An 11297-nucleotide genomic window follows, 5' to 3' on the forward strand; every position below is an offset into this window, starting at 1 on the left:
GGTGCTGGAGCCTGGCTCTCCCTTTAACCCAAGGTGCTGGAGCCTGGCTCTCCCTTTAACCCAAGGTGCAGGAGCTTGGCTCTCCCTTTAACCCAAGGTGCTGGAGCTTGGCTCTCCCTTTAACCCAAGGTGCTGGAGCCTGGCTCTCCCTTTAACCCAAGGTGCTGGAGCCTGGCTCTCCCTTTAACCCAAGGTGCTGGAGCCTGGCTCTCCCTTTAATCCAAGGTGCTGGAGCCTGGCTCTCCCTTTAACCCAAGGTGCTGGAGCTTGGCTCTCCCTTTAACCCAAGGTGCTGGAGTTGGCTCTCCCTTTAACCCAAGGTGCAGGAGCATGGCTCTCCCTTTAACCCAAGGTGCAGGAGCATGGCTCTCCCTTTAACCCAAGGTGCTGGAGTTGGCTCTCCCTTTAACCCACGGTGCTGGAGTTGGCTCTCCCTTTAACCCACGGTGCTGGAGTTGGCTCTCCCTTTAACCCAAGGTGCAGGAGTTGCCTCTCCCTTTAACCCAAGGTGCAGGAGTTGCCTCTCCCTTTGACCCAAGGTGCAGGAGCTTGGCTCTCCCTTTAACCCAAGGTGCTGGAGCTTGGCTCTCCCTTTAACCCAAGGTGCTGGAGCTTGGCTCTCTCTTTAACCCAAGGTGCTGGAGCCTGGCTCTCCCTTTAACCCAAGGTGCTGGAGCCTGGCTCTCCCTTTAACCCAAGGTGCTGGAGCCTGGCTCTCCCTTTAACCCAAGGTGCTGGAGCTTGGCTCTCCCTTTAACCCAAGGTGCAGGAGCTTGGCTCTCCCTTTAACCACTGAAGATGATTCATCCTGTGTAGGATCTGACAGGGGTGTGTAAAATGTGTGTCAGTCACAGTCATACCAATGGAAAGTGATAGAGAGTGTAATTCATTTGGTTGAATTATTTATTAATTTAAGATCATACAGGCTTTGCAAGGAATGGCAGTGCTTCAGTTCAATAATTATCTAGCACACAAACGTCACATGTAAGATCATAGTCCAGATATATGCATCTACTAAAACCAATCACACAAACAACTTTAAAAATGGAGATACTCATGTTTGTACTTTACTTCGGTCCATCAATGACAATCTGGTTTGAGTGGATTTAGATATGGCCTCAACCCTTTCATAATCATTGCACAATACCTCACATGTAAAATACATATTTGTTTTCCCCCTAACCTGACGTTTATGAGTCATCCAGATCCAATGCACACTGTCTTCATTCATTCATTCATTCATTCATTCATACATACATACAAACGACTGTTGGGCTTGCCGCCAACTCCTAAACAAAAGTATGTGGACACCTGCTCGTCAAACATCTCATTCCAAAATCATGGGCATTAATATGGAGTTGGTCCCCCCTTTGCTGCTATAATAGCCTCCACTCTTCAGGGAATGCTTTCCATTGATGTTGAGACATTGCTGTGGGGACTTGCTTCCATTCAGCCACAAGAGCATTAGTGAGGTCGGGCACTGATGTTGGGCGATTAGGCCTGGCTCAGTTGGCGTTCCAAAACATCCCAAAGTTGTTCGATGGGGTTGAGGTCAGGGCTCTGTGCAAGTCAGTCAAGTTCTTCCACTGCGATCTCAACAAAACATTTCTGTATGGACCTCGCTTGGTGCCATTGTCATGCTGAAACAACTTTACAGTTGGTACTATGCATTGGGGCAGTTAGCATTCTCCTGGCATCTGCCAAACCCAGATTTGTTTGTCAGACTGCCAGATGGTGAAGCGTGGTTCATCACTCCAGAGAACGCGTTTCCACTGCTCCAGAGTCCAACAGCAGCGAGCTTTACACCACTCCAGCCGACGCCTGGCATTGTGATCTTAGGCTTGTGTGGCTGCACGGCTATGGAAATCCACTTCATAAAGCTCCCGACAAACAGTTTTTGTGCTGACGTTGCTTCCAGAGGCAGTTTGGAACTAGGTAGTGAGTGTTGCAAAAATATTATTTTTACGCACTTCAACACTTGGTGGTCCCATTCTGTGAGCTTGTGTGGCCTAAAACTTTGCGGCTGAGCAATTGTTGCCACTTCACAATAACAGTACTTACAAATGACCGGGGCAGCTCTAGCAGGGCAGAAATATGATGAACTGACTTGTTGGAAAGATGGCATCCTATGATGGTGTCACGTTGAAAGTCACTGAGCTCTTCAGTAAGGCCATTCTCTTGATAATGTTTGTCTATGGAGATTGCATGGCGGTGTGCTCGACTTTATACACCTGTGTCTGAAATAGCTGAATCTACTAATTTGAGGGGGTCCACATACTTTGTGTGTGTGTGTGTGTGTGTGTATGTATATATGTGTATTAACGTTGTCAAAATTGTACTCACACAGTACTGTATGTATACACTGACTACCATAGAAGTTCCCTGCTTTTTACAGTTTCATAAAACATTGTACACCAATGTCACAAATGTTATTTCCTTTTGATATATTCACAACATTTTTCAACACAACCAATAAATAGGCTAAACTTTTATAGAGATCGAACATAAATAAAAGTCTGGTGTTGTGTTCTCCTTACACCATGTCAGTCCCATCACTGTCTACAAGCTTTGACCTGACTTTCACTAGCTTTATATCAATAGAGTGAACAGTGAGAGGTGTATGAGCTGCTGTGGCTGTTGCTTCTGAATAAAGACATTGAAAACAAACATCCTGATGTGTGTCCATGGGCCTGGCTCTGATTGGTCAGGTCTCTCTGCTGATGTCACTTGTAGTCCCTGGCGATGCACAGCGGAGCAGTAGTCAGAGAGAGACAGGCCTGGAGAAGAGTAGCTCAATGACTGGACCCAGATACTCACATCACAGTTCCTGATCAAGATGCTAACCCAGCCTTAAGTTCCACACAGGGTCTCTCCAGCAATTTTCCAGGAGCAGGGGTCAAAAGTCACAGGGCAGTCCTCTAAAAGCCTGAGTGTGCAGAGACGGTTAAAGGAAAGATGTTAAATCTCGTTCAGCCCAGTTCGCTAAATACCAATAATTTAACTGATCTAGGGCTGTCCCGACTAAAGAAGGAGCCAGAGATCAAGATAAGAAGAAGAAACTTCACCATCCTCCCTCTCCTACTGGCTTTCATACATTTTGCCATTACTCTCCTGAAGTTGTCAGTAATAGGCTACACGAGGAGTCAGCAGACCTTCTCATGTGGAATGCCAATTTATTTGACCAATTCTACCGGCAGTTCATATGCACATTTTCATAAAACAGTTTTTAATTTATAATAACTTTTTCATATCTGAAAATCATTGTCATGTGGTTAATCAAAATTCTATCCAAATCTAAATGAATATTATAAACCTAAAAAGTTACTTCTACTGCCATCGCCAAATATGTAAAAATAGCCTATAAAGCTAACAAATAAAAATATTGCGGCCTGCAGATAGAAAATATCCTGATTAAAAATAAATATCCTATAAATCACATTGGCCACGCATTGCCTGTCTGCAACGAACTGTCCTTGCATCATTGTATAAAATATTCTGGGCTCTCAGAGTTTCCAGAGCCAGTGAGCTCGGGACAGACACAGCTGTAGGCTATTTAGCAAGGAAGAAGAAGTAATCGGTATAACTATTTTATGATCAGAGAATGACATTTTTCCCTTTCACTCTGAGTGGTTATCAAAAGGGAGAGCACTATAAATATTTTCAAATACATTGAGGAACTATTGTCATTCTCAATGGATAGAAAAACGGACTTTGTTGGGAGAATGTCAAGAGTGTGCAAAGCTGTCATCAAGGCAAAGGGTGGCTACTTAGAAATCTCAAATATATTTTGAATTGTTTAACACTTTTTTTTTATTAGTACATGATGCCATGTTATTTCATAGTTTTGAGGTCTTCACTATTAATCTACAATGTAGAAAATAGTACAAATAAAGAAAAACCCTGGAATGAGTCGGTGTGTCCCAACTTTTGACTGGTGCTGTATGTAATGGGGAATTGATAGACACTAACAATCAAATGCAAAAACAAACAAAAAAATCACAATGAAGTTATGAAACAATGAATATGCACAAATTGGATTTCTGGAGAGAGAAATGCATTGTGCAGCCACACTCCCCTTCTTTGACTGTGCCATCCCCGTGGTCGGCGCAATGGATTAGTTCACTGAGATTGCCGCGAATAAGACAGGTGTCCCGCGTGCCATCAAAAAAATATATAGAATTATCTCACACACACACACACTAACGTTCAAAAGTTTGGGGTCACTTAGAAATGTTCTTGTTTTTGAAAGAAAAGCGTTTTTTTTTGTCCATTAAAATGACATCAAATTGATCAGAAATATAGTTTAGACATTGTTAAAGTTGTCAATGACTATTGTAGCTGTAAACTGCTAATTTTTTTATGGAATATCTACATAGGTGTACAGAGGCCCATTATCAGCAACCATCCCTCCTGTGTTCCAATGGCACGGTGTTAGCTAATCCAAGTTTATCATTTTAAAAGGCTTGATAATTAGAAAAACCTTTTGCAAATATGTAAGCACAACTGAAAACTGTTTAAAGAAGATTAAAGAAGCAATAAAACTGGCCTTCTTTAGAGTAGTTAAGTATCTGGAGCATCAGCATTTGTGGGTTCGATTACAGGCTCAAAATGGCCAGAAACAAATAACTTTCTTCTGAAACTCGTCAGTCTATTCTTGTTCTGTGAAATGATGGCTATTCCATATGAGAAATTGCCAAAAAACTGAAGATCTCATACAACGCTGTGTACTACTCCCTTCAGAGGACAGCGCAAACTGGCCCTAACCAGAATAGAAAGAGGAGTGGGAGGTGCACAACTGAGCAAGAGGACAAGTACATTAGAATGTCTAGTTTGAGAAACAGACGCCTCACAAGTCCTCAACTGGCAGCTTCATTAACTTCTCTAGGGTAGGGGGCAGCATTTGGAATTTTGGATGAAAAGCATGCCCAAACTGCCTTCTACTCAGGCCCAGAAGATAGGATATGCATATAATGAGTATATTTGGATAGAAAACACTCTAAAGTTTCCAAAACTGTTAAAATAATGTCTGTGAGTATAACAGAACTGATTTGGCAGGCGAAAACCTGAGAAAAATCCATTCAGGAAGTAGGATTTTTTGTTGTTGTAGTTTTCTAAAGAAAATGTTGGTCGACCAACAGCCTATCGACCAGTCGAATAATTGGGGACAGCCCTAAAATTTTCACACTAATAGATTATCAATTGAAGAAATACAAAACACTTGTAAGGAGACATACTTATCAGTGTAGGTTTAATACAAGCTACTTACCTGGAGACATGGGATTTGTGTGTCTTAGAGCTGGGTTAGCATTAGCCTTTAACAGTTGCACTGATCTCTGCCCTGTTCTGAGCCAGCCTGTGGCGACTGGCGAAGCTGCCTCACCGTCGTGTCACCATACTGGATCCCTGAGCCCATTCGCTCTGGGTCTAACTCACCTACAGAGGAGACACATCGACGTATGAGAGAACTCATCCAAAGATACAGTTAGCACTTCAGCTAATGTGGATGCCTATATATCACTAGTGCACTACATTGCTCTGCATTATTACCTGACTCTATCTTGTTGATGATGGTGCGACCACATTTGAGGAAGGCCTCCTCCACGTTTTCTCCGGTGAGGGCGCTCGTCTCCAGGAACATCACTTCTGTTTTTATAACAACATGGACTAATTAAGTAATCAATCTCCTTTATCTATAGTCACAACCATCACTCAGTATGCAGGGTCATTACCATTCTCCTGGGCAAAACGGGATGCCTCAAGGAAAGTGACCTCTCTGTCAGCTTCTAGGTCCTTCTTGTTCCCACAGAGGATAATGACGATGTTTGGACTGGCCAGTGTCCGAGCGTCTGTCAACCAGTTGGTCAGGGAATTGTACGTTTCCCGACTTGGATACCCAGAGACACAGAAGTATATTCAAGTAAAATATTAAATGGGTCCACTGTCATCTAATAATATGGGGTTAATTTGGGATTAGTGTAAATCAGGGTCTTACCTGGTGATGTCATAAACCAGGAGAGCCCCTGCTGCCCCTCTGTAATAACTGCGAGTCACTGATCTGAGGTCAGGGGGAAACAAGAGTGTCAGACAGAGGAACCTTCTCTTTCCAACATCATGATGTAGAACATAATGTAGCATCCACTAATACTTACGTCAAAGGGAAAGGTCGGAAACAACAACTCCATTACGCTGATCCTCAACACAGGGGCCCCACAAGGGTGCATGCTTAGCCCCCTCCTGTACTCCTTGTTCTCCCATGACTTGCGTGGCCACGCAGGCTTCCAACTCAATCGTCAAGTTTGCAGTCGACACAACAGTAGTAGGCCTGATTACCAATAATGACAAGAAAGGGAGGAGGTGAGGGCCCTGGTGGAGTGGTGCAAGGAAAATAACCTCTCCCTCAATGCCAACAAAGTAATGGAGCTGATTGTGGACTTCAGGAGACAGCAGAGGGAGCACGCCCCCATCCACAGAGCCGCAGCGGAGAAGGTGGAAACTTCAAGTTCCTCGGCGTACACATCACTGACAATCTGAAATGGTACACCCACACAGACAGTGTGGTGAAGGCGCCGCAACAGTGTATCTTCAACCTCAGGAGGAAGAATACATTTGGCTCTTAAGACCCTCAAACTTTTACAGATGCACCATTGAGAGCATCCTGTCGGGCTATTTCACCGCTCGGTACAGCAACTGCACCGCCCGCAACCGCAGGGATCTCCAGAGGGTGGTGCGGTTTGCCATACGTATCACAGGGGGCACACTACCTGCCCCCCAGGACACCTACAATACCCGAAGTCACAGGAAGGCCAAAAAGATAATTAAAAACTACAACCACCCGAGCCACGGCCTGTTCCCCCCACTATCATCCAGAAGGCGAGGTCAGTACAGGTGCATCAAAGCTGGAAGCGAGAGACTGAAAAACCTGATGGTTACTCTGACAGAGCTCCTCTGTGGAGATGGGAGAACCTTCCAGAAGGACAACCATCCCTGCAGCACTCCACCAATCAGGCCTTTATGGTAGAATGGCCAGACGGAAGTCACTCCTCAGTAAAAGGCACATGACAGCTCTTTGGCCTGAATGCCAAGCATCACATCTGGAGGAAACCTGGCACCACCCCTGCCTTGAAGCATGGTGGTGGCAGCATCATGCTGTGGGGTTGTTTTTCAGCGGCAGGGACTGGGAGACCAGTCAGGATTGAGGCAAAGACGAACGGAGCAAAGAGAGATCCTGATGAAAAACTGCTCCAGAGCACTGGTGGAGACTGGGGTGAAGGTTCACAGGCCAACGACCCTAAGCACACAGCCAAGACAACGTAGGAGTGACTTTGGGATGTCCTTGAGTGGCCCGGCCAGAGCCCGGATTGGAACCAGATCGAACATCTCTGAATAGACCTTAAAATAGCTGTTCAGCAACACTCCCCATCCAACCTGACAGAGCTTGAGAGGATCTGCAGAGAAGAATGGGAGAAACTCCCCAAATACAGGTGAACCAAGCTAGTAGCGTCATACCCAAGAAGACTCTAGGCTGTAATCGCTGCCAAAGGTGGTTCAACAAAGTACTGAGTAAAGGGTCTGAATACTTAAGTAAATGTGATATTTCCATTTTTATTTTTTAATAAATTAGCAAACATTTCTGGGGTATTGTGTGCAGATTGATGAGGGTAAAAAAACAATTTAATCAATTTTAGAACAAGGCTGTAACGTAACAAAATGTGGAAAAAGTCAAGGGATCGGAATAATTTCCGAAAGCACTGTATATTTATTCATTATACTCCGGAATTCGACATTGCTCGTCCTAATATAGAAATTAAATCCCTTTTACTTTTAGATGTGTGAATTAAAGCAGGAAGCACCAGTGACTCAATTAATTTTAAAAAGTGGTCAGATGAAGCAGATGCTAAACTACAGGCCTGATTTGCTAGCACAGACTGGAATATGTTCCGGGATTCCTTCGATTGCATTGAGGAGTACACCACATTAGTCATTGGCTTCATCAATAAGTGCATCGATGACGTTGTCCCCACAGTGACTGTACGTACATACCCCAACCAGAAACCAGGGATTACAGACAACATCCGCACTGAGCTAAAGGCTAGAGCTGCCGCTTTCAAGGAGCAGGACTCTAACCCGGAAGCTTATAAGAAATTCCGCTATGCCGTCCAACGAACCATCAAACAGGCAAATTGTCAATACAGGACTAAGATCGAATCGTACTGCACCGGCTCCAACGCTCGTCGGATGTGGCAGGGCTTGCAAACCATTACAGACTACAAAGGGAAGCACAGCTGAGAACTGCCCAGTGACACGAGTCTACCAGAAGAGCTAAACTACTTCTATGCTTGCTTCGAGGCAAATAACACTGAAACATCCATGAGAGCACCAGCTGTTCCGGAAGACTGTGTGATCACGCTCTCCGTAGCCGATGTGAGTAAGACCTTTAAACAGGTCAACATTCACAAGGCCGCAGGGCCAGACAGATTACCAGGACGTGTACCGCGAGCATTCGCTGACCAACTGGCAGGTGTCTTCAATTACATTTTCAACCTCTCCTTGTCCGAGTCTGTAATACCAACATGTTTTAAGCAGACCACCATAGTCCCTGTGCCCAAGAACACTAAGATAACCTGCCTAAATTACTACTGACCCGTAGCACTTCTGTAGCCATGAAGTGCTTTGAAAGGCTGGTCATGGCTCACATGAACACCATTATCCCAGAGACCCACTCCAACTTGCATACTGTCCTAACAGATCCACAGATGATGCAATTTATATTGCACTCCACACTGCCCTTTCCCACCTGGACAAAAAGTACACCTATGTGAGAATGCTATTCATTGACTACAGCTCCGGCGTTCAACACCATAGTGCCCTCAAAGCTCATCAATAAGTTAAGGACCCTGGGACTAAACACCTCCCTCTGCAACTGGATCCTGGACTTTGACAGGCCGCCCCCAGGTGGCCACATTGATCCTCAACACAGGGGCCCCGACAAACTAACATGGTCCAAGCACACCAAGACAGTAGTGAAGAGGGCACGACAAAACCATTTCCCCTCAGGAGACTGAAAAGATTTGGCATGGGTCCTCAGATCCTCAAAAGGTTCTACAGCTGCACCATCGAGAGCATCCTGAATGATTGCGTCACCGCCTGGTATGGCAACTGCTCGGCCTTTGACCGCAAGCCACTACAGAGGGTAGTGCGTACGGCCTAGTACACCACTGGGGCAAAGCCTCCTGCCATCCAGGACCTCTATACCAGGCTGTATTTTTTTTTTGTTGGTTAGGGGCTCGTAAGTAAGCATGTCACTGTAAGGTTGTATTCGGCGCATGTGACTAATAACATTTGATTTGATCAAATGAACATCCTGCTGAGATATCAGATAACAAGCACCCTGTTAATTAGAGCTACCTACCGGAATCGCTCCTGTCCAGCTGTGTCCCAGATCTGCAACTTGACTGTCTTGCCAGCAACCATTACCACCCGGGAGCCAAACTCCACCCCGATGGTGTGGCTGGAGTCCTGCTTGACTACATGGGACAGAACAGAAAACACAAAACAAAACAAACTCTGTTGCACATGGTGGTAGAGAATCTTTGCTGGCATATTTAATGTTGTCTCATAGAGCCTAATGTAAATGTAGAGTAAACATATCCAAAAACTTGGTAGTGATACCAGTGATTACATTACAGTACCATAATAACACATTACAGTACCATAATATAACATTACAGTACCCTACTATAACATTACAGTACCATAATATAACATTACAGTACCCTATTATAATATTACAGTACCATAATATAACATTATAGTACCATAATAACACATTACAGTACTATAATATAACATTACAGTAACATAACATTACAGTACCCTACTATAACATTACAGTACCATAATAACACATTACAGTACTATAACATTACATCACAGTACCATAATAACACATTACAGTACCATAACAATACAGTACCCTACTATAACATTACAGTACCATAATATAACAGTACAGTACCGTACTTTAACATTACCGTACCCTACTATAACATTACAGTACCTTACTATAACATTACAGTTCCTTAATATAACATTACAGTACCATAATATAACATTACATTACCTTAATATAACATTACAGTACCCTACTATAACCTTACAGTACCATCATAACATTACAGTACCTTAATATAACATTACAGTACCCTACTATAACATTACAGTACCCTACTATAACATTACAGTGCCCTACTATAACACTACTGTACCGTAATATAACATTACCATAACATTACAGTACCCTACTATAACATTACCGTAACATTACATTATCATAACATTACAGTACCCTACTACAACATTACAGTACCCTACTATAACATTATGGTACCCTACTATAACATTACAGTACCCTACTATAACATTACAGTGCGCTACTATAACATTACAGCGCCATACTATAACATTAGAGTGCCATACTATAACATTACCCTACTATAATATAACATTACAGCGCCATAATATAACATTACAGTGCCATCTCCACGAGGCCAGTGATCTTTAAGACGTGCATATACTGTTTCTGAAAGTTATCAATTTAATAACAATTTCACTTACACTTGTTTTCTATAAATTGATGGAGAAGACAGGATTTCCCTGATCCCGCACTTCCAATCACCAAGAATTTAAAAAGGAAATCTGGAAAAGAACGAAGGAGAAGAAATTATGATAACACATTTACTACATCTCACGATTACAACAGACTGACCACATGGAAGCAGCCAAGAGCAGAGACGTTGAAAGCCGCGATGTCTTTTTCTCACAAATCAAACAGAAGCAGTGGTTACGGTTCCTGACGACGAGTGTTACAGATCTAGAGAACTAGCTAACTATCTTATAGACTGACAAGTAATGTAAGTAATGTTTACTAAGTTGCTAGCTATAGGCGGCTGTCTAGCCGACAAGCTTCATCTTGTTTCTTATCCCAGACGAAAGAACAACCCGCATAGCATATTGTGACGCCAAATATTGCTTTGCTTACCATATGTTTCTGTCATTTCCATTGATGGATTCAAGGTCTTCGAGTGCTGAAATGTCAATAAATAACTTATTGGCGTTTCAAAAATTGCCACAAATCCCGTTTAATCAGAAGGATTCATCCACATAAATTGTTTTGCCATCCAAGACAGACGTACGTGATGACAACATGGCGACGTTCTAGCTACGTAAAAATATTTGTAGAAGACGGGCACGCTTCATGGACTGTAGGCTTTGTCGCTTGTAGCATGTTGGATCAGTAT

The 11297-nt window shown here is 43.5% G+C and overlaps 1 protein-coding gene across 4 annotated transcripts; it reads right to left on the bottom strand.

Moving 5' to 3' along the window:
• Positions 1–889: 889 nt before the first annotated feature.
• LOC110533798 (ras-related protein Rab-4B) lies at positions 890–11234 on the bottom strand. 4 transcript variants are annotated; one of them, XR_016483689.1, is made up of 10 exons: positions 11039–11216; positions 10615–10695; positions 9410–9524; positions 6150–6322; positions 5993–6055; positions 5730–5884; positions 5548–5643; positions 5267–5433; positions 2818–2926; positions 890–2736 (listed from the first exon to the last, which is right to left on the bottom strand). XR_016483689.1 is itself a non-coding variant. In XM_021618320.3 (8 exons), exons 1-7 carry the CDS (start codon positions 11058–11060, stop codon positions 5315–5317), a joined length of 651 nt encoding a protein of 216 aa, XP_021473995.1. In that variant the 5' UTR covers positions 11061–11234; the 3' UTR covers positions 890–2926; positions 5267–5314. The 4 variants fall into 4 exon arrangements, 1 of the variants encoding a protein (XP_021473995.1); XR_002475042.3 differs by lacking the exon at positions 6150–6322 and having other exon boundaries at positions 11039–11224; XR_016483690.1 differs by having other exon boundaries at positions 890–2926; positions 11039–11222.
• Between the last annotated feature and the right edge of the window lie 63 nt (positions 11235–11297).

The sequence above is a fragment of the Oncorhynchus mykiss genome, chromosome 10 (assembly GCF_057628025.1).
Source record: "Oncorhynchus mykiss isolate SJ-2025 chromosome 10, ASM5762802v1, whole genome shotgun sequence".
Lineage (NCBI taxonomy): Eukaryota > Metazoa > Chordata > Actinopteri > Salmoniformes > Salmonidae > Oncorhynchus > Oncorhynchus mykiss.

Excerpts from the sequence above, each read along its gene's own strand:
- LOC110533798 (XM_021618320.3), bottom strand. The coding sequence starts at position 11,060 with ATGGAAATGACAGAAACATATG. Across the intron at positions 6,056-9,409 it reads GCTGGACAGGAGCGATTCCG|ATCAGTGACTCGCAGTTATT; the intron begins GTAGGTAGCTCT and ends CCCTGACCTCAG. Across the intron at positions 5,434-5,547 it reads CATCAACAAGATAGAGTCAG|GTGAGTTAGACCCAGAGCGA; the intron begins GTAATAATGCAG and ends TCTCCTCTGTAG.